Source organism: Chanos chanos, chromosome 10 (genome assembly GCF_902362185.1).
Source record: "Chanos chanos chromosome 10, fChaCha1.1, whole genome shotgun sequence".
NCBI lineage: Eukaryota > Metazoa > Chordata > Actinopteri > Gonorynchiformes > Chanidae > Chanos > Chanos chanos.
Genome location: NC_044504.1, coordinates 27,889,860 through 27,910,348, shown reverse-complemented (window position 1 = coordinate 27,910,348; position 20,489 = coordinate 27,889,860). Strand labels below are relative to the sequence as shown.

At 42.0% G+C, this 20,489-nt stretch overlaps 4 protein-coding genes across 4 annotated transcripts; 2 read left to right on the top strand and 2 right to left on the bottom strand.

Annotated features, from left to right (window-relative positions):
* Positions 1–546: 546 nt before the first annotated feature.
* lcmt2 (leucine carboxyl methyltransferase 2) lies at positions 547–5,911 on the top strand. The gene is made up of 14 exons (XM_030787552.1): positions 547–594; positions 887–1,011; positions 1,370–1,451; positions 1,587–1,776; positions 2,167–2,323; positions 2,891–3,080; positions 3,452–3,559; positions 3,717–3,804; positions 4,054–4,287; positions 4,549–4,776; positions 4,942–5,039; positions 5,152–5,339; positions 5,463–5,598; positions 5,750–5,911. Exons 1-14 carry the CDS (start codon positions 547–549, stop codon positions 5,909–5,911), a joined length of 2,034 nt encoding a protein of 677 aa, XP_030643412.1.
* Positions 5,912–6,177: 266 nt separating this feature from the next.
* On the bottom strand, positions 6,178–8,378 carry crygs2 (crystallin, gamma S2). Its single transcript, XM_030786755.1, has 3 exons — positions 8,370–8,378; positions 7,479–7,721; positions 6,178–6,456 (listed from the first exon to the last, which is right to left on the bottom strand). Exons 1-3 carry the CDS (start codon positions 8,376–8,378, stop codon positions 6,184–6,186), a joined length of 525 nt encoding a protein of 174 aa, XP_030642615.1. The 3' UTR covers positions 6,178–6,183.
* Positions 8,379–10,668: 2,290 nt separating this feature from the next.
* On the bottom strand, positions 10,669–14,068 carry tbccd1 (TBCC domain containing 1). Its single transcript, XM_030787551.1, has 6 exons — positions 13,739–14,068; positions 13,053–13,214; positions 12,264–12,630; positions 11,858–12,044; positions 11,151–11,654; positions 10,669–10,894 (listed from the first exon to the last, which is right to left on the bottom strand). The coding sequence occupies exons 1-6, from the start codon at positions 14,066–14,068 to the stop codon at positions 10,669–10,671; spliced, it is 1,776 nt and encodes a 591-aa protein (XP_030643411.1).
* Positions 14,069–15,017: 949 nt separating this feature from the next.
* On the top strand, positions 15,018–20,238 carry dnajb11 (DnaJ heat shock protein family (Hsp40) member B11). The gene is made up of 10 exons (XM_030786108.1): positions 15,018–15,146; positions 15,745–15,901; positions 16,633–16,730; positions 17,219–17,351; positions 18,034–18,176; positions 18,285–18,367; positions 18,491–18,548; positions 18,937–19,048; positions 19,150–19,309; positions 19,524–20,238. The coding sequence occupies exons 1-10, from the start codon at positions 15,073–15,075 to the stop codon at positions 19,586–19,588; spliced, it is 1,083 nt and encodes a 360-aa protein (XP_030641968.1). The 5' UTR covers positions 15,018–15,072; the 3' UTR covers positions 19,589–20,238.
* The last annotated feature ends 251 nt before the right edge of the window (positions 20,239–20,489 follow it).

The following is a 20,489-nucleotide window of genomic DNA, read 5'->3' as shown; positions in this document are numbered from 1 at the left end:
CTTTCTCCAAAAGAACATTGTAACTCCAGAGCCCACATCAAGGCCTTCTTGCACTGTCTGACGTAAATTATGTTTAAGCGTCTCCAAAGAAATCGTCAGTAACACATCTTATTTTATGGAAATCATGCATCTTGCGCAATATTCAGCATTTATACATACGTATTCATGATTTCATGATAACAGCTGCATTACTGTTGACAGTTAATTTATTTAAATTAATGTAGATTTAAAGTAAAGTTTTAGAAGAGGAATTCTGTACAAGATACTAACGTTCAACTCGGAACGGTCCAGCAGATACTGAGATAAAGATTCATTCATTTCCTATCAAAATGACGCAAAAATCCTCTTCTGGTTTTTACCTTAGTTACTCCAAAACAGTTGTGGGCGCTGTAGTGCAACTGTGGCGAAAATCGGCTGTGCCCAAAAGCGTGGAAGAGCTTGCCATGCGTTTTAAAGATATGGAAATGTGATTCAGTGAAATACTGTTTGGGTATCAATATGAGCACCAAGTAAGAGCATGAAAGTAGTCACTTTGGCGCACTGATCATGTCACCAGTTAACAGAAATAAGAAAAAGCAGGGGAAGGATACAGCGGTGAGTTTTACAAATATTACTGACAGGAGGAAAAAACCAAACCCTGTTTGCCTGTTCGTTTCACAAAACCGTTCATTTATTTTCCCGATAACAGTTTCACTACCCCACCAATACCAACGTAAAGTTAATGCTTCGGATACTCTAGAGAGACATGACATCTGAACCATGTGACCATAACGGGATATGTAAAGAATCACATCAACTAGTAGCACAGATATATGACTGTGCATTTTGAAAATAAGACCTAATATCTTTTCCATATTCCAAACTTGATTCTGTCTGTGAGTCACAGGTGCAGGGGACCAATGACAGTAGTGTGGTCAGTAAAGTCTCGGCTGCTGCCCAAGGCTACTTCAAAGATGATTTCCTCAAGCATTTTGTGTGCAAGGTGACACGGAGGGCGCCTTTAATTAACAGGTAAAGAGACAAAAAATAAAACCGAAAATAATGTTTAATGTGTATAATAGCATTTGTTGTACAATGTGTATGTACAGGGTTTTTGTATATTGTGCAGGGTATTTGTATATTGTACATTGTATGTTGTACAGTCCTACAGTGCTTTCTTTAACATTTATTGTGTGTTGTGTATTTTATGTGGCACTTTGGTCCTTCTGAAACACAATCTTGTTCCCTCGTACGTATGAGACATGCATATGCCGAAACGACAATCAGAGTAATCTAAGTCTAAATGTTATGGAAGTGTTCTACATTTCAGCTGTGCCAAATATAGAAATTGCAGGTGCTGTAAATTTTGTGCATGTGTGTTTTTCCTCAGAGGTTATTATGTCCGCTGGAAGGCTGTGGATCACTGTGTTAAACAGTTTCTCGTCAATACAAAGAGTTGTATCAGGAGGCAGGTAAGATAAATTACATTTCATTTGTACAAATGTAATTTGTACAAGTTCAAAGCAAACCTGTTTTTGCCTCCTTGTAAGGGAGGATTTCTCCCTCCAAATTAAATTCATTCTCATTCTCTCTCTCTCTCTCTCTAGATTCTGTCACTGGGAGCAGGGTTTGACTCTCTTTATTTCCGCCTACATTCGGAGGGGCCTCTGGAGGGCATGGTGGTATTTGAGGTTGACTTTCCTGACGTGGCTCAACGTAAAGCAGCCCTTATCAGAGGCAACACTGCTCTGAAAGACGCACTTCCAGACTGGGAGTTTCCCGCAGGTGAACAGACAGGTCAGCTCAATGACCAAAGGAGATTTTATTATCTGCTCCTTTGACTACGGCCATATTTCATTCATGTAAACACCGTTTAGAGAAGGAATTGGAACGCGCTGATCGTGACGGCAGTTCCCTTGTTGAAGTTATGCCTTTGTGAGATTATGATGATGCGCTGAAAGCACACGAACTTGCAACTAACTGGAACATCACATTTCTGCTCTTTCAGCTGCCATATGCAGACTTTTTTTTTTAGTTTTATTTTGGATTAGATTATGAGGTGGCACAACAATAGCTAGTAGTCTGGGAGTCATGTCAGTGATGAAGTTTGTGTGACATCCTAAATGTTCAGTGAGGCTTTTTCAGACCTTTTATCCATACTCCTGTGTCTTCTGTGTGTTTGTTTAGGCCCTGTGTACGTGCACAGTAGTCAGTACAGCCTGCTGGGTGTGGATTTAAGACAGGAAAGAGAAGCGGAGAAGGTTTTGACTGCTGCAGGACTGCAGTGGGATAGCCCCACACTCATACTGTCGGAAGTAGTGCTCACCTACATGGAAACAAAATGGTGAGTGTGGTGTATGTGTGTGAAAGAGAGATGGAGCCTTACTGTGGAGTCAAAGTCAAGACAATGAATTAATACATACCCATTCTTAATGTAAGAGCTTCTAAGATAATGCGGAATGGAGAAACTAAAGCCAGTAGAACCACGATACAGTTTACACAACAACTTCTCACGGATGTGTGTGTGTATGTGTGTGTGTGTGTTCATGTTCAGATAAGATGCATAACATGGCAAGAACATTCATTCACTTTTCAGCCCTGACAAACCTTTGACGAGACAAAACACGGTACATACTGACAGTTGTCAGTTATAACTTTTGTTGTGCAGGGTATCTGTTTAGTTTGTAGTCAAACTGTAATCTGAAAGAGAAAGGGATAGAGCAGATGTGTGTCAGAGAAAAGTGGAAAACTGGTGTCTGTGCATGTGTCTGTCATAGAACTACATGCTGAGCATGTATGAGCAGAATTTAGCAAGCTTTAATTGTAGCCCTGAGGACCTATCAGTTTGCTCAATCTTTCCCATGTATTTTCTCAGTGTCACTAGACAATGACAGTCTCTGCTGTACTCCAGGTCTGATGCTGTGATATCTTGGGCTGCCCGGCTCTTCCCCCAGTCCATGTTTGTGATGTATGAACAGGTCCGTCCAGACGACCCCTTTGGCAGAGTCATGCAGAGCCATTTCCTAAAGCTAAACTCTGCTCTTCACGCAATCAAAGACTACTCAGACACTACTGCACAGAAACAGAGATTCCTGGATAGGGTTTGTGCAAGTCATCCATTATACAAATGAATGAATGAATGAACAGATGATTGAATTAATGAATGTCTGTTTCACGTATTTCCAGGATATTTTGTAATCTCTGTCAAATCTCTTATAACAAGTACAACTGGGAATGCTAATGTCACTTTTACAGACTTAATGTGTGTTTTAAGTCATTTTAGAATATGGTGAAAATGGTAGTTTGTACAAAATGAGTAAATGAATTTTTAAAAATCCATATATTCCATTTAAAAAAAAAACAAAAACAAAACAACAAAAATGACTGTAGCGACAAATTCTGGGGTTCAGGCTGTAATTAAAGTTAACGTTGTTTTCACACCATTTGTGTGCTCTCATTGTGCCATCCGCAGGGATGGGAGGAGTGTGTGTGTTTGGACATGAATCAGTTCTATTTCGGGCTGGTGTCTGAACTGGAAAGGCAAAGAATAGAGAACATTGAGCCATTTGATGAATTTGAGGTATGAATAATTCCTGTTCTCTTCATTGTCAAGCTAAAGTCGTTTTAAGTTTCAACGTTAGTTTCACAGGGACTTGTTCCGTGTGTCACTTATGTTCACATGTGCCTGCCGTCCCCTTTGTCCCCCCTGCTCCTTTACTTCCTTTTTGTTTCATTAGGAATGGCACCAGAAATGTTCTCACTATTTCATCCTCACGGCTGCCAAAGGCTTTCTGACCTGTCAGTCACTAATTGTCCCCCCAAAGGGTAAGGCCGGCAAAGGGGTCGTCCGTAAAGCTCTCTTTGTGTCAGGGAAAAAAAACGACCCTATAATGGAATTCTTTTAACAGTGATCGCATGTCGCATTTTCACCAAAAATATGTATGAGTGCATTATTAGTTTGACTCTTTCACTATCTGATGTATGTGGGCTACAGGGAAGCCAAGCGTTGAATTCAGTACAGATGGAAAATTTGCTGAAGAATTTGATTCCCTCCTCTTCTTCATCACCCTTCAGATTCTCCTATACCCCTGCTAAGGCCTCAGTGGAAGGCCCTCCCTCTGTCAGTAAGGCCCATGTCTGCGTCTGTGTCTGTGGAAGGTCTGGGAATGGCCTCTTGCACATTAAGCCCAGGGTTTATTCTGCTCAGTGGTGGGTCTGGAAGAGGGGGCAGAGACACTGCCGCAAGGGTCTTGATTAGGGGACCAGCTGACTGGAGTTGTGCTCGTGTGGAGTCAGAGATGGACTGGGGTGAGTTTATTAATGTTTTTTCATCATTCTCACTCTCTTTGTAGAACTGCAGTCCCTGCAAAGTCCAAGGTTCACATTCAGAAACGGTGATTTTAAACAATGGGAAAAGAGGACTTTCAAAGTCACCTTTTTCAAAGCATGACTCGATGCATAGCCATTAGACTGGGAGTGACGTCACAGGGAATTGCAAAGTCAAAGACTTCTGCCAGACTCTGCTTTAATGACCAGTTGCAGTGTTGTAATAGTCTCCCTAACCCACAGGTGTTCGTCTGTATCACACCATGACTGTTGTCCCGGGATGGGGAGTCATAGTCTTGGGTGGTAGATCTTCCCCACTCAACCCAGTTGGTAGCATACTCAGGGTAACCTACAGCTTAAGTGACGAGTCTTGCCTCAACACATTGAAGGTGTCGTTAAAGGAAATGGTTTGCAGTGGCATCGCCCCAAAGCCAAGATGGCGGCATACAGCTACTTTGCTGAAACATGGAGGCAAGTATGAGCACTATGACATCTTCTGGGTTTAGGAGTACAACATTTTTCTGTTTTTGTAAATACTGCTATATACAACAATGAGTATCTGCTTCAGTAAGAAAGAGGAATAAATTGGCAGTGTGCACATTATGGTATTTTTAATGCTCCTCTTTGTTTCTTCAGGTCGGCATTATGTGTTTGTGTTTGGAGGATGCACAGCGACGGAGTCCGAATTAGGTGATGCCCACTTCCTGTGCTTGGAAGACCAACACTGGACTGAGGTCTGAGATGACTCTTGTAGTATGACTGATGAAATGATTGAGTGAAAGAAGCACTGAATGTAATAATGTATGTAAACATAAATTAAAGGGTCTTTTATCTCTTTTTTGGAAGATGTTGATTGAGGGAGCGATGCCTGAAGCTCGTCACTCTCATTCAGCCTGTCCCTATGGAGATGGACTGGTGTTGTGTGGAGGGCTTGGACGGAGAGGTATTCCTTTGGGCGATGTTTTTTTATTGAAGCCCACTCTTCTTGGTTTCTGCTGGGAGAAGCTGCAGGTGCAACAGCCCCTAGTGCCAAGGTATGGAACTACACTGCGTTTGCTAACACTCCAGTCATGCTTTTCAGAATGGTTATGTCTCAGTTTTTTTTTGTTTGTTTTGTTTCTGCTTTTTAGCAATCTATTCTTTGGCCTATATTACAGGTATTCTCATTCTGCTCATGTTCTTGGTGAAAATCTGGTGGTAGTTGGTGGAGTTTGGCTACAGGCTGAGAGTGTGCCAGGGGTAGCTGTAATAAATTTGACTACTGGGAGTATTACTGAAGTCTCCTTGGACATAGTAAGTTGTTCTATGTATATTCCTGCCAGTACATGATAACTGTTCTGGCTGGGAGCTAAACAGCTCGGAATGTGTTTGTTTTGTTGAAATGTTATGTGAATGCTGAACATTTAACATTCTTCTCTTCTCCCCACTCTCTTCATTTCTCCAGACCTCCATCGCGTGGCCTTTCATGCTGCATTCCTTTTGCTCTGAGCTCCTGGACTCTGAGGGCAGAGAGGTAGTGCTCATCGGGGGAGGAGGGAACTGCTTCTCATTTGGAACTCACCTCAACCCTCAGCCTGTTACTCTGGACCTGGGACCTGTACTTTGAGAGAATTCCCATTCTGAGCTGTGATGCTTTTTTTCAAAGTCATAGAACAAATGGCTCAAAATTTGGGATTTCAGCATGGAGTATTTCAGTATTTCTGTGATTTTAAACGAAGACCCATGCACTTAGGGATGGTATTGCCATAAAGGCTTTATTTCAACCAGGACCTCAGGCAAATCTCAGCCAAATTACTCAGATGTTTGAGGCAGGGGCATTTAACTATTGATGTTAGCAGGTCATAATGTAGAGGAATGCATTGAAGGAAATGAGTGAGGTCACTCGGTCAGCCGGCGGAAGGACTGCACGGTGGGACAGACAGCACCCCAGTCCGCTGGCTTGCGGTACTCTCCTGTCTCAAGGAAATACTGGCGGCCACGATAGTTGGGGTGTTCGTAGAAGACCCAGTAGCCTTCCAGGACCTTACAGGAACCCACCTCCCTCAGGCGAAACCTCTCCAGCACAGATGGGCAATCTTCCATGGCCTCAACAGCCTGGCCTGCAAAGTCTACCTTGTCGTAGAGCTGAACTTTGTACTGAGTCCCACTTGTCTGCAACAGTGGTGGGGAAAATGGGGAGAGGGAGGGGCGGGATGATAGGGGAGGGGGCATGATGAGGTTAGGGTTGGGGAAGAGGGGTGAGGGTAGATGGGAAAAGAGAAAAGGGGAGGGTGGGGGGACATGGAAGGAGATGAGATCCTTGGTATACATTCCGGAGCTTCTTCCCATTTCCTTGTCTGCAGTTTGTCTGTGTGCAGGATCTGGTTATGTCCATGCAGGAAGAGTACACCTAGATCTGTTTGAAGGTCTGCACTTTGTAAGGACTTGATGGAGTTCTCAAGGTCGAGCTATTACTGTTTATGTGTACTATATACATTTTACATTTACTTTCATAGGTCTCCCTTTAACAGTCATCCCTGAACAAACTGCAAATGTGTTCCTACAGTGCAGCCAGTTAGGATGACAGAACAGTGCTTTTCAGAACTGGAATTAAATCTCTTGTTTTGTGGTATTTCTGTTATTTGTATTTTGTATGTAATTTCTCAAGATACTATTTCCAACATCATTCGTTCAGTGTTGAATTAGATTGAGCATAAAGTGTTTCAAAGTTCTTGAACTTAATTGATTTAAAATGCCCTGAGATGATTGTCATTTTCCGTAGTGAAGGGAGGCCTGTAAAAGTTTGGCATATGCTAATATTGATCTATTGATGAAGCCCTTAGGTCTGTTGGGAACTGGACCAGTTCCATTGGGCCCATTGCAATGGCTACAATTGGCAACTAAGATCTATTTCTGGTCCCTCACAACTGCTGTCACAAGCTTTGATTCTCTTTTAGCCGTTGATGCAGAATCTGAGTGGCAAATTTCTAATCCAGCATCACTGTGTTTGGTGCACATTTTTATAGCCAGACCGTGCAGAATAATTCACTATTCCTCTTATTCCACTATTCCTCCATTAGGTTTGGTTGTTTTTATCTTTACTTGGTATTTACTGTTCTTTCTGGCCTGTCTGAAGCTGTTCTTGATGAGAGAAGTTGAAGCTAACTGAACATAGTGCAGGTGATCAGACTTACAAAGTGGATGAGTTTGCAGGAGCTTAGGCGATCATTCAGGCCCATCCAGCGCTGGTACTCTGGATACTCTCCTCTGCTCAGAACATATTGATAGCCCATGTAATTTGGCCTCTCATAGACCACCCAGGCTCCACTCTCAACTCGAATGGAGTTGCAGCGGCTCAGGTAGGCATGGAAGTCGGTGCAGTCGCTGTCACATTCGTAGCAACGGCCCTGGAAGTTCTTGTCCTCATAAAAGATAATCTGCCAGGTAGCAAAAGCACAGGCTGTCACCCAGTCTACATACTGTTTCAGTGTAGTTTTCAAAAAACCTCAAGTATTGCTCCAACTTGACTAGAAAAAAATAGATGTGTTTGGTCTAACTTGTGGGCAGTAAGATGACTGTAATAACCTCTTAGTTATTAATTGGTTTCTGGGCATGGTACCAAGATGCCAGCTGACACCTGGTAGGATGCAGGAATTTGCCAAAGAAACGAAGCCAGTTTTCTTAACAGACATTGGCTGCCACATTCTTCACACCTGTTATTCTGCAATAAGTACTGTGAAATAGACCATCAGAAATGCGTGTGTCTCTTCCATGAAAACCAAAATCGTTAAACAACTTACTCTGTACATTTTTGCACTCAAGTCAATGTTAAGCCTTATAAACAACACCCAAGGTACGTTTGACTGCTGAGCTACGCAATGTACAAAAACAGTCCAGGTAGGAGCACAAAATTTAAACCATCAACAAAAGCATGAGTATTTAAAGCTGTATGAAACCCTGTATTTTCTGTGCTAATATTTTCACCTCGGAACTGCATTGTCTCTGAGATGCCTCCATTCTAGAGCTCCTTGTTAGGTTTATAGCCAGATAACATCTTAAGGATCCATCTTAGAGTTACTACTTACCCTGCCCATACTGGACATCGTATTTAGGCTTGCCTGGGGTGGTGTGTGAAGTCTAGGTTGTGTGTCTACACACTAGCTCCACCACTTAAATACTCAGCCCCCAGTTTTAGACCCGATGGGGCGGGGAAGGGTGGACAATCGCTTTGTCATGAAAATGAGATCCAAAAACTGACTCAGTGATTCTAGCGCTATTCTCTTTTTCCAGAAAAGCGAAGCAGGATTATGGTATAATGACACTGCTACCATTGATGCTCATTGACCCTCTCTCTCTCGGTGCCCATCCCTTGCCCACTGCCCATCCACACCACAACACACACTGCATGCTGCCGTGCAACTTCATGCCAACATCCCTGCCAAAATGTAGGAACCCAGATGCACTGGATTATGGCGTTCCAATATTCTAAATGGGCACACCAATGTCCTGGCTCAGCTTTTTCTCTACAGGACCAGAGGCAAAATAAATTAAAAAATCAAACATGGCAGAGGCAGTAAAGACGCAGTTCACATACATTACAGTGCCCAATCAGCTGGCAGAAATGCCATACACAACTGAAAGACAACCTTTCTCGGCCAATCGCTCCTTTCAGTTTTTCTCTGGCCAGTGATGCAAGAGGATTATCCAGCAAATGGAAGTTTGTGTGCGTTTGGTGGGATGGTTTGTGTACACTCAGAGTCCTCCATGTTCAGTGGGTTTATCAATGAACAGGAAGCAGTTTCTTTAACTCATTGAATATTCTCATCATACTTTGAACAGCAGGGGTAATAAGAAAAGATTAAAACATAAATATATTAATTGTTGTAAGAAATGAGGGTTGGATCTGTTGAGTGTACAAGCCTTAAATTAGTATTCAAAAGTGCCACAGGTCCCAAAGATACTTAAAGATCCCAATTGGATAACACATAAAATATTGAAATGGTCACATCCTATCCTCAAGAAAAGTATATTTTCAGTGTAAAACAATATAGGGTCCTGTCAAAACATTAGGAGAAATGGGATGAACTACATTATCTAAATACAGCATGGCCATCTGGGTAAAAGTGCTAGAGTAGGTATACTTTTTCTGTCATGTGCACAGATGTTGTCTCATATGCCATGTGCAGTCTTGACCTTGAACTTGTCTTCTTTGTTTGCTTATATGTTCTTTTTTTTGTTTGTTGTCTGTGGTGACGTGTTGTTTTTATTCATACTCTTAAGTTTAAGTTGTAAAAAAAAAAAGAGCTAAAATGAAGAATTTTGCGAGAAATTTGACTTACAGGGAGGAACGTAAGTCTCTACTAGCATGAGCAAGGCAGTCAGTGAGACAGGACAGAATGGTTTTTGAAACTACAGCATTTGAAAGGTAGCACAGCAGACAGACCAAAGCCTGTGACATAGCTTAGGAAGGAGGACAGTTGAAGTCAGTTTTAAAAAAAATTACTAATTTATTTACTTATTTTTTTCTTAAAAACAGCATGAGGAACCAAAAACTATACAAAGACTTGCATTCTAATTTGTAATGGATTTTAGAGACCACTATAGGGCTACTGGCAGAGCTACGGAGACCACTGTAGAGATAATAGTGCAATTACAGCATAGGGCATTTTGTAAAACTAGGCAAAGACACAGAGAAATAAGGCATGTGTATTCACTCACATTTGTACTGGTCATAAGCCACAACAGAGGAACAACTAGGGCTTTGAACAGAAACAGATCATCAGTGTTGACTCAGTGAACAACCAAAATATCAAAGTTGTGTTAAAGAACTGAAATATACTCCCTTTTACATGTTAAATCTGTTTTCATCCTTAATTCCTCTTGCACAATGTGGATCCCTTCTCTTTTTTACACTGAATAATACAGTACTGCCAAGGTTGGGCCATTCTTTGGGGGCCTCATTAGCTTCTGTAACCAAAGGTCACTCAACCTTAACAATGCTATTTAAAAAAAAAAAAACTGCATCTTTCAAGTGAGAAAAATAGACCTGAAAGATTGTTAAAGAACCTCTCTACTGTAAATCCAGCATTCTGTTGTCATATTTCATACAGTACAAGGTATAGACATGAATCAAACATTCACTCTTTATTACTGATTATCCAGCAGTTGTATATGACCTATCCAGAGCGCCTTCCAGGAGAAACTGTGACTCTGGCCTGTTGGACTTTAAGTGCATGGTTTAATGTACCAACAAGATTCAGAAAGATGGAACACTGCTTATGGTGGAACTATGATCCAGGCCTGCCTGGAACTGTGAATGGTTCACCTTAAGTAAAGACGTAGGCGCTGAAACTTGTTTAGGTTTCATCATTAAGGGCTAGCATTTCAGCACACTGTTGTCGCTGGCTCCCCTGCCTGAGCAGGTGCGTCATGATTCGTCGGCCGCAGCACGGGTCCCGTCACGTTCCCGTCCGCATGGTCACCTGTGTGGTTGGAGGCAGGTGTGTGGGTAGGGGGAAGAAGACTGTCCAGCTCTTGCCTTTTCCCCGTTTCCAACAGCCATTCATGGAACTTTTGCTCTACCAGAGCCTGGAACTGCCGCCGCTCCTCCCTGCAAAAACAAACACAACGGTTCACCATCATCACGAGCTCAATCATCACAGCTTACCCAAACGTATAGTGCCAGTAATACAGACCTTAAAAAAGTGAGCAACTAAGATTAATGTCTTTTCAAGGTTCATGACGGTCTGACTCTTTCAGCTTCTAAAGTTCTGATGACTCTTTCAATCTGTTCACGTTAATAAGTTTATATTTCACAGCTTCTCTTATCTGGAAGACCACTGTGGTTTTTACTTTGAGGGACTTACTTATTCAAATGTGCGTCCTTCACCGTTCTCTGCCATTCTTGGACCCTCTGTTCGCGGCACTCCAGGGCCTTCTGATAGGCTGGCGGCAGCCCCCCCGGAATCTCGCAGGTGTCCCCCTCCATTTTGAAGGGCACCACTAGAGGGCAGAACTCTGTAGGTGGCAGTAAGCGATAGCAGCTTGTGTCTGGTGCACTTCCCTCAGCTCCAAACAGCAGCGGCTGGTCCCAGGCATTGGGCACTACCGCCAAGCCCACAGCAGCCATGTGGTCCTCCAAAGAGGGGTAATGCGTATGATAAGGTCCCAGGGTGAGGGCTGTGTTGCCGGGTAAGAGAAGAGGCCGCATTGGGGTGAGGACATGGATGGTGCAGTGTGAGGAGGCACCCACCGCCAGGCGACCAGTGACACATACCACCCGCACATTCTCACAGCTCTGAACGTGTACAATGGTCTCCACTGGCCCTAACACCACTGTGCTGTTTCGACATTTGTCCAAACTGACAGACCTGAAAGACCACAATGATATATGTCATTTTGACTGTTTCTTTAAATCACATGCAACAAATACAAAGCAGAAAAAAAATGGTATTTCACCACCATAAAATTCTCACACTCCCTCGGCTTTACAAAGTTTTAAGCTAAAGATGCGAGTTTTCATTTGATGAAGTTCCCTGAATCCAATGATGCATTCTGCCACAGGAGAGCTCACCTGAGCGGGGAGAGCAGGTAGATGAATGCTTCGTTGCAGCGGTGTAGTTTAAGGTTGGTCCTAGCCAGCTTATCTGAGTCTTTAGCTAATGTCTGTTTGTACACCTGAGACATGAGCACCACTCTGCTGCCGAGGGGTGCCACGTGGGTGTTCCGTGCTATCCTTGCTCTCTTCATTGCCCCCTCCACTAAATGACACAAGACAAATTATCCTACATATCAAGCAACGCCTAGTAACAGTGGTAAATAAATCACACTACTAAAGGGACTAAATGTTCTTTGGTAAGATGCTTAACCTCAAGATGTGTGTGACCTCTGACATAGATAGTAATATTTGTAATTTGCTTTGATGATGCGGTCAACTAAATCCATAACAGTTCATGCTAGATGGAAGAGTTTGTTTGTACCTTGCTGGGCCCATGCCAGTTTCTTGCCTGAGCGCAGACATGCTGAGATGCCGAAAGGGTTGAGGGTGAGGGCCTGACGAAGCCAACTCTGGAACTGCTGCAGGGAGAAGGAGCGGCTGAGTTTGGAGTACCCAACCTGGGCTTGGACCGGGCCACAGTTCAGCAGCCTGTGGAGAGGGTGCACTGTCCGCCCATGGCTCACCGACCCTTCCAACAGAAGACTGAGGGCCTGCACTGCCTCCACAGAGAGCTGGCTGTCACGTACCATCTGACCCGAGCTACTCAACTGGCCTGGGTCCAATAGCAGCTCCAGAATCTCTGACAGGTGTGTCTGAATGAAGGTGAGGTGTGCCTGGTCGTCCCAGTTCTGTGGGAGTGACGCAACAGTGATCAGTCAGTAGCAGTAAAATATACACAAATTGCAAGCACAGAGACGTCAGTAGGTAGGTGTCATGAAAATCAAGGTAATACCATAACAGAATCATGGTAATACCATCACAGAAAAAAGGATGACGCTGCATCTTTGACATCTGGTTTTTGAGACAGTAAGTAAAGCTAGTTTCATTCAGTCAGCTGCACATCAATGTGATTCCTGATTATCAAAATGTAAACAACACTGGTAAAAACTGGTCTGCTGAAGTAACACAGGAACATAATCTGACAGCAAAAAAGAACTGACCATTTAATTTCATAAAAGGGTCATATGTAACCATGCATGAAATTCCCATTCATACACAGAATAACCCTAAGCACATGACTGGCAGAAGGAGTGTGAGAAAGTAGGCGGACCTTGTTTTGACAGGTAGTTTTGGTTTCTCGTTCAGAGGAAGTTGAGGGGGAACGAGAGCGAGGACTAGGCCACTCTTCCCCAATCAGAGAGGTACGCAGGGATACGCGGTTCAGCTGCTGCAGGTAGAGGAAGAGGAGGAACTGCAGAGTGTCCACACAAAGCTAAAGAGAGACCAACCAGAGACAGAAAAATATACACAGAAAATATGTATTACTCAATCGGTTATTTAGGAGCACCCTGCTAAAAAAAATGTATTGAGAAATACTTAAACAGTGAAAATGAATCAATGACTAGGCTTAATATGGGTCCAAAAAGCAAATGGATTTACCAAATAAAAGTGACTTTGATTCTACGTCAAAAGACAACACCTGAACCCCCAACCAAAACAAACACCATCATGGAGTTTATTGCCAAACACAGTTTGGCAAAGCAACATTACAGTCTGATTCATGCCAGGCTTAACCTATTACAAAGACAGAGGATATAAAAGGGTGATCCATAGGAAAACAGCAAATGCTAGTCAAAACAAACCTTCAGGCCTATTTAAACCACTGAGAAAATGCATGATGATTTTTCAGTATAATAAAAATAAGACTACACATAGAGATGCCGTTAGCCTGTTACTGCTGATGTCATCTAGATCACCCTCACACTTTCACCCACTCATGCTTCTTACTTCACTCACCCGACTTCGCTGTCTATCCAGTTCTCTAGGTGTAGAGCTTTGGGACAAAACCTCCGCCCACTCCAGTCTCTCCTCTGGTGTGTGGGGAACAAGCAGGTCAAAAGTCTCGAAGTAGAGCCAAGCTACTTCCTCTGGGAGCTGAAGCTTACCACAGGCGATGTGCCTCCACATGTGCCAGCCCAAGGTGGGAAAGCAACCCTCTTTCGTACGCACATAAGTTGCCATTTTGCGCAGATAGTGCAAACCGAGTTTACTTGGAGGTGCCACTTGTAGCGCCCCAAGGAGGAAGGGCTCCAGGCGGGGCCATACACTCACAGTCCCCTTGTCCATCTCTGAGGGGCAGGGTGACGGTGAATGAAAGGGCAGAGTAATATGACAGAAGTTGTATATGCGTGAGACCCAATCTTACGATAAAAAGTCTTTAGATGCACTTCCCCCTTGACTTCTTACCATATGTACTAATATATGTGATGTATAAGCGATCTGGAGTAAGCGTTTTTGTGTGCTCTTACTGTTCTACAACATACATGTAACTAAAGGACTACTGGTTAGGGACAATCCACTAATGTCGACGGGCAGCATGGGAAGACGCACAATGTCTCTATGACAACCACTGTCAGCGCATGGCTTAGTGATCTACACTCCAAACATTGACTGTTAACACTGCCCCATAAGACAGATAACTACACAAACTCGAACGGTTCTGCAAGGCAAACAGCACCCTAGGTATGTTGTTGTCGCTGAACAAAAAAACATTCCCCTTACTTTGAGAGAATTAGCCTCTTCGTGTGACTTCAGGCGTCAGAAGTCCTATTAAAGGCAACAGATGGCGACCCACGATCCATTGGCGACGGTAAATTTGCTACTAGAGCTCTTGGAAACGGTATAAAACTCTCTCTAGCACACTCAAATTGTGTGAACCACTCTTCGTTGCCTTCTTTGGCGCCCTCAACTAGATACTGTGTGAACGCGCTTCTCGTGAGAACGCGCACTGGTGCATTATCAGATGTTTAAATGTTTTGCTACCAGTAGTATCGAAAAAAAGCTGTAAAGCTTTAATAATAGATTGGCGTGATCAGCAATCTCTTTTATTGTATAAAATAAATATACTCTGTTACAAAATTACGCATAAAATTTACTTCACTCTCTAAGAAAACTTCAATATCTCTTTAAATCACTCTGTGCTTCAAGGGCTGTGTATGAAAGAGGCGGGACTTCCGGGTCGAGAGAAGGCGGTTCTTGATTGAGAACAGGAAGTTGTGTTGACCGACAGAAAGACTCGACGCAGAAAGCCGGTGCGTTCAATCGGGCTTTTTGCAGAAACATTCGGATCTATGGCTGTCGGAGGGATGAAACTGTCGTCTTTATGCTGTCTGCTATTATATCTAATCGCAGCAGTGTTCGCGGGGTAAGTTTTCGTGCTACTGTTTTACGGATTAAAGAGTTAGTTCATTGTGTAAACTCTATCACCCAGCTGGTACACATGTTCCATTGTGATTGGTCTGTGCAACTGATCACTCTTTCCATGTGTTTTAATATGGGACTTGCTTGTAATCTATCTCGAATTATTTAACCACCTTTTGAGAAGTCTGATATTCTTGAAATGCCATGGGAAATTGTACACTTAAGGGATTTTTTTATTTGACAGTCTGGTAATAGTAGCTCAGTCGGTCAGGTGAACGAATAAGGTGTTCTACTTGATAGATAGACCCATATGAAAACGTTTCTGTGATTTATTGGAATAAAATGAGGAGTAAAGAGAATTTGTTCTTACACTTGTCTTTACCTAACTGTGTGTCATCATAACTGAAGATCCCAACAGCAGACACCAGTCATGCAGCCAAAATCAGTCCCAGCTTTTGATATGTAACCGGTTATGAATGAAAAGATGCGTCAGTTAAATGACATTTAGAGAACAGTACGACACTCTGCAAGCTAGTTCAGTTCTATGAACGATGAAAGCAGCCTAACCGCTAAATATTTGTTGTAACTGGGATTGCCTTTAGGAGAGATTTCTACAAGATTTTGGGGGTCAGCAAGTCAGCATCCATCAAAGACATCAAAAAGGCATACAGAAAGTTGGCACTACAGCTCCATCCGGACCGAAATCCCGATGACCCAAATGCCCAGGACAAATTTGCAGACCTTGGAGCTGCTTACGAGGTAGACTCTTCTTTAATGTATTTGGCGGGTTGACTTACGGTGTAGCGTTTATTCTGCGTGGTGAGATTTACGTAAATTGAAACAGATACTAAATAGTAAGCTGTTTTCGTGTATGAAAGCTTTTATTTCGTGCTTCCTCCTTGACACGTAAGGTGTTGTGTGATGTTTTACTCGAGCACTGGGAAGATCTACGATTGAGTATTATCACACGTTCCATTCAACGAAATACTGCGCTTTTCTTTTTTGGAATGCATATCAAGTAGTTATTCATATCAACTGCTGTTCTCATGTTTCTTATTCTTTTGATTTTTTCGCTCAGAGAAAATTAGTTTACGGTCATATGAAAGCCAGCGATTGATTTACATGATGTAGTCGTTGGAAACTAGACAGCCTACATTTTTGATTGGTGGATAGAATTGTGTGGCCGCTTCTAATTGGTCGGTTTGGTAGTTGACGGGTATTCATACAAACAAGACGTGGAGCTCGCGGAACTGTTGTAACAACCTTATCGCTGTTGCATTGAATTGCAAATGCGTTCAGATGTCGAACTAGTCAAATATGCCTTTAGCCGTAGATCAGTATTATTTTTTTCCAAGATGACAAAAATTGTACATTTACTACTCTTTATAGTCAACACCACATAATACGTTTTCTAACTTTAGAGGAAAGAGTCTGTTTTTAATCCAAACAGTCATAGAATAAATTAATCAAGTATCCCTTGTTCGACACAGGTACTGTCTGATGAGGAGAAAAGGAAACAGTATGATGCATATGGAGAAGAAGGACTGAAAGAAGGCCATCATAGTTCACATGGTGATATATTTTCCAGGTCTGTGTTTATACACTAGACTCTTGTTTATCTGAAAAACCATACGTTTGCATAAGTAGTTCTGTTTAGCTGTTTAAAGCATATTCATGTTGTGCTTTTAAAGTCACAAGTGGAACGAACTAAGTTAAAATAATTTCTTGAAACATTCTGAGTTATCTTTGATATTGTTTTGAACCCATAACAAGACATGTTATGAACACATGTGGTTATAATAGTATTAGGGATTATATAATAATAATAATATAATTTCTTTATGCCTTGCTAGTCCAGATCCTGTGCTCATTGCTATGTGCTGTATTGTCTTTAGATTATTTTTAACATCCAAATAAATGTGCAATTGATCTAAAACACTGTCAGAGGCTAAAACAAGATTTACCAGGTTGATGATGAACTGATCCTCAGCATGGAATGTATATTTATGTGTGCATGTCCACACGAGCTAGTCACGTCTCTGGATCCTTAAATATCTGCTCTTACCCTTTTCACAGTTTCTTTGGAGACTTCGGCTTTATGTTTGGTGGAAACAGGCAGCAACAGGACCGAAATATTCCAAGGGGAAATGACATCATCCTGGACCTTGAAGTCACCCTTGAAGAAGTGTACTCTGGAAACTTTGTTGAGGTAAACTGTATGGTGATATGCAGACCTCCCACAAAATGACCAAAAGGAGGTTATTTTATTCGAAGCATAAACCTGTATTTTGTGCTAGTCTCAAGCTCAGTTATCTCACCTAACAGTAACACTAATGGACAGAGCAATGGTTATGGTCAGGCAGAAAGTGAATTGAACTAACAGGTCACCTGGATTTCAGCAAATGCCTCTTAGTATTGTTCATCATGGCCACACCTGCAGAGCAGTTTTTAAGATTGAGCAAAAATTTCTCTCCTTCTAAACACATCAGTAGTCATCTTACTGATACCGTAGACTTACTGCACTTACTTCTCATGGCTGTCATGAATATCAAAACACGATACCCATGTGATATTCCAACCCGTTTTTAGGGCATTTCAGTAATGACGTGGATCTCCCTTTTGTCAGGACAAAAGAAGGAAACAGTACACTGGGGTGTTGGGCTTCACTTGAGTTACTTTTGTGATAAATTCACTTTTGACACCATAGAAATGATCTCTCTCTCTCTGTCTCTTGAGTTGAATAGTTAAACTAGAAACTGCTTACCTTTGGCTCAGTTAATACCTTCTTATGTATGTGCCATTGGCATTTCATGGCAGTTTAGTTTCAAATTTGAATTCCTTTGCAATATTGACTGACCTGTTTGTGCTCATCTCCCTCTTTTATTCTGTAGGTGGTTCGAAACAAGCCTGTTGCCAAAGAAGCTCCCGGGAAAAGGAAATGCAATTGCCGACAGGAAATGAGAACCACACAGTTAGGACCAGGTCGTTTCCAGATGACTCAGGAAGTTGTCTGTGATGAGTGCCCAAATATCAAGTGAGGTTTTCTGACACACCTTTTTTAGTGAAAATCTCATCATATCTCACACCAATCTCATCATAGGTAAAATGACCGTACATGAAATAACATTTCTGCTCTGTCCAGGCTGGTGAACGAGGAAAGGACACTGGAGGTGGAGATTGAGCAGGGTGTCAGAGATGAGATGGAGTATCCTTTCATTGGTGAAGGTAAGACTTTATGTTACCATGCTTTCTTTTCATAGTAATGGAATCTCTTGTAACAGGTATCGGACAATATGGTCTCTCAGCCCAGTATAGACAACTTATTTTGTTCTTTTTTTCAATGGACAGGTGAACCTCATATCGACGGTGAACCTGGAGATTTGCGTTTCCGCATCAAAGTCATGAAGTAAGAGCGATAATACCATAAACGAACTCTCAAGTCAAAAATGCAAGCTGAAAAAAAAGTTTTATCAGTTGTCTTAAATATATTGAAAATTCTCTTTTGGAGGCTTTGTTTTTTTCACTTAGCATCTTCTGTTCTTTTTCAGTACTTCTTATGCCCTTGAGTTTCCCTCTTTGTGTTTCCTTACTCTATTTTGTAACTTTATCAAAAAACTTCCAAATATGTTGTCATTACATGGTCCAGTTACACAGGATGGAATGCTTTCTCTCTCTCTCTCTCTCTGCCAAAACTGAAATATAATGTTACTTCTCAGATTCATTGTTTATGACATGTTTATATGCATACCTCTAGACGCCCATTTTTTATGACATGTTTATATGTATACCTCTAGGCACCCAGTGTTTGAGCGCAGAGGAGATGACCTCTACACCAATGTCACCATCTCCCTCGTAGAGGCACTGGTTGGCTTTGAGATGTACATCACACATCTAGATGGTCATAAGGCATGTGTTAATGTCTAATAACTATGCTGTATAGTGAATTACGTTATACAGAGTTTGTGTGTCTATGGGTCTGTAAGTTTAATGTGTCTCTGGTCTGACAGGTCCATATTGTAAGGGATAAAATTACTAAGCCTGGAGCACGCATCTGGAAAAAGGGAGAGGGCCTTCCTAACTTTGACAATAATAACATCCGTGGATCACTAATCATCACCTTTGACGTGGAGTTCCCAAAGGAACAGTTAGACGACCAGCAAAAAGAGGGTAAGTTGTCACTGTAGGCTCAAGGGAGTTCAGTAGTGTGGAAATGAATAAGGAATGAACATTGTTTTAGAGGTAGCAGAAGATGAAAGGTGGAGTGTGGGCCTGATTTTGTTTGTTTGTTTGTTTGTTTTAATCATTTCTGTAGGTTATTTTTCACTGAGAATTGTTGATAATGACCATAATAATTTCTTTTTTTCCCCCCCTGTTGTTGTAGGTGTGAGGCAGTTGTTGAAGCAAGCATCATATCAGAAGGTTTATAACGGACTACAGGGATACTAACATACACAAAAACAGGACTGATTTCCCTGTTCCTGTCCCATACACACACACACACACAGATACAGAGGAACAAGCAGTGGGTGTATTTATTATTTTCAGACTGTACTCAGGATGGGTTGACTGTTTGTGTTTTTATTTTATTTTTTGATTTGTAATATGTTGAATTCAGATGTATGACTTTTAAAAGCTCCTGATCTCTTAAGTGGTGGTATTTGGGGGGGAAAACATTTTTAATTTGTCATTTGCCTAAATAATTTGGTTTTTCTTTTTCTGCCACCAACCTTGCAGTTTACTGACATTTAAAGGCATTTCTGACTTCAGTTCGACATGATCTGGACTAAAGTTTGAACAAATTTCAGCTCACGTTCTTTTTGCCACGTCTGTCAACTGCTAAAAAAAATCACTCTTTATTGTAAGAAAAAAAACTGTCACGTCAAGCCAGGAAAGAAGAACTAGGGCTTCAAACTGAATGATAACAGCGTCTGTAGATTGTCACAGCTGGACGAATCTCCACTGTTTGTCTTTTTGGAAGCAGCTCATGATTATGAACATGTTTAACAACTTTTCATTCAAATTCTTCCATAACACTGAGCCTCAATTTATTACATTGCGATTTATTATTACATAGTAAAAAGGCCAAATGAGTAGGACAGTGACCACACATCAGACTTATTCTTTTGTTGTTGTTGTTGTTGTTGTTGTGCCGGTTTCTTGTTTGTGTTTTGAAATTTTGAATATTGTTTTGACCCCGTGGCTCATTTTTCATGGTTATGGGGTTTGGACTCACGCTCCTGAGCTGTACAGTTTAATATGTCAACCCCATGGGATCTCACCGCCAAGCGCCACATCTCCACCTATCACCTCCTCTGTTCAAACCTCCGCCTCCCAGCTCTCATTTCAC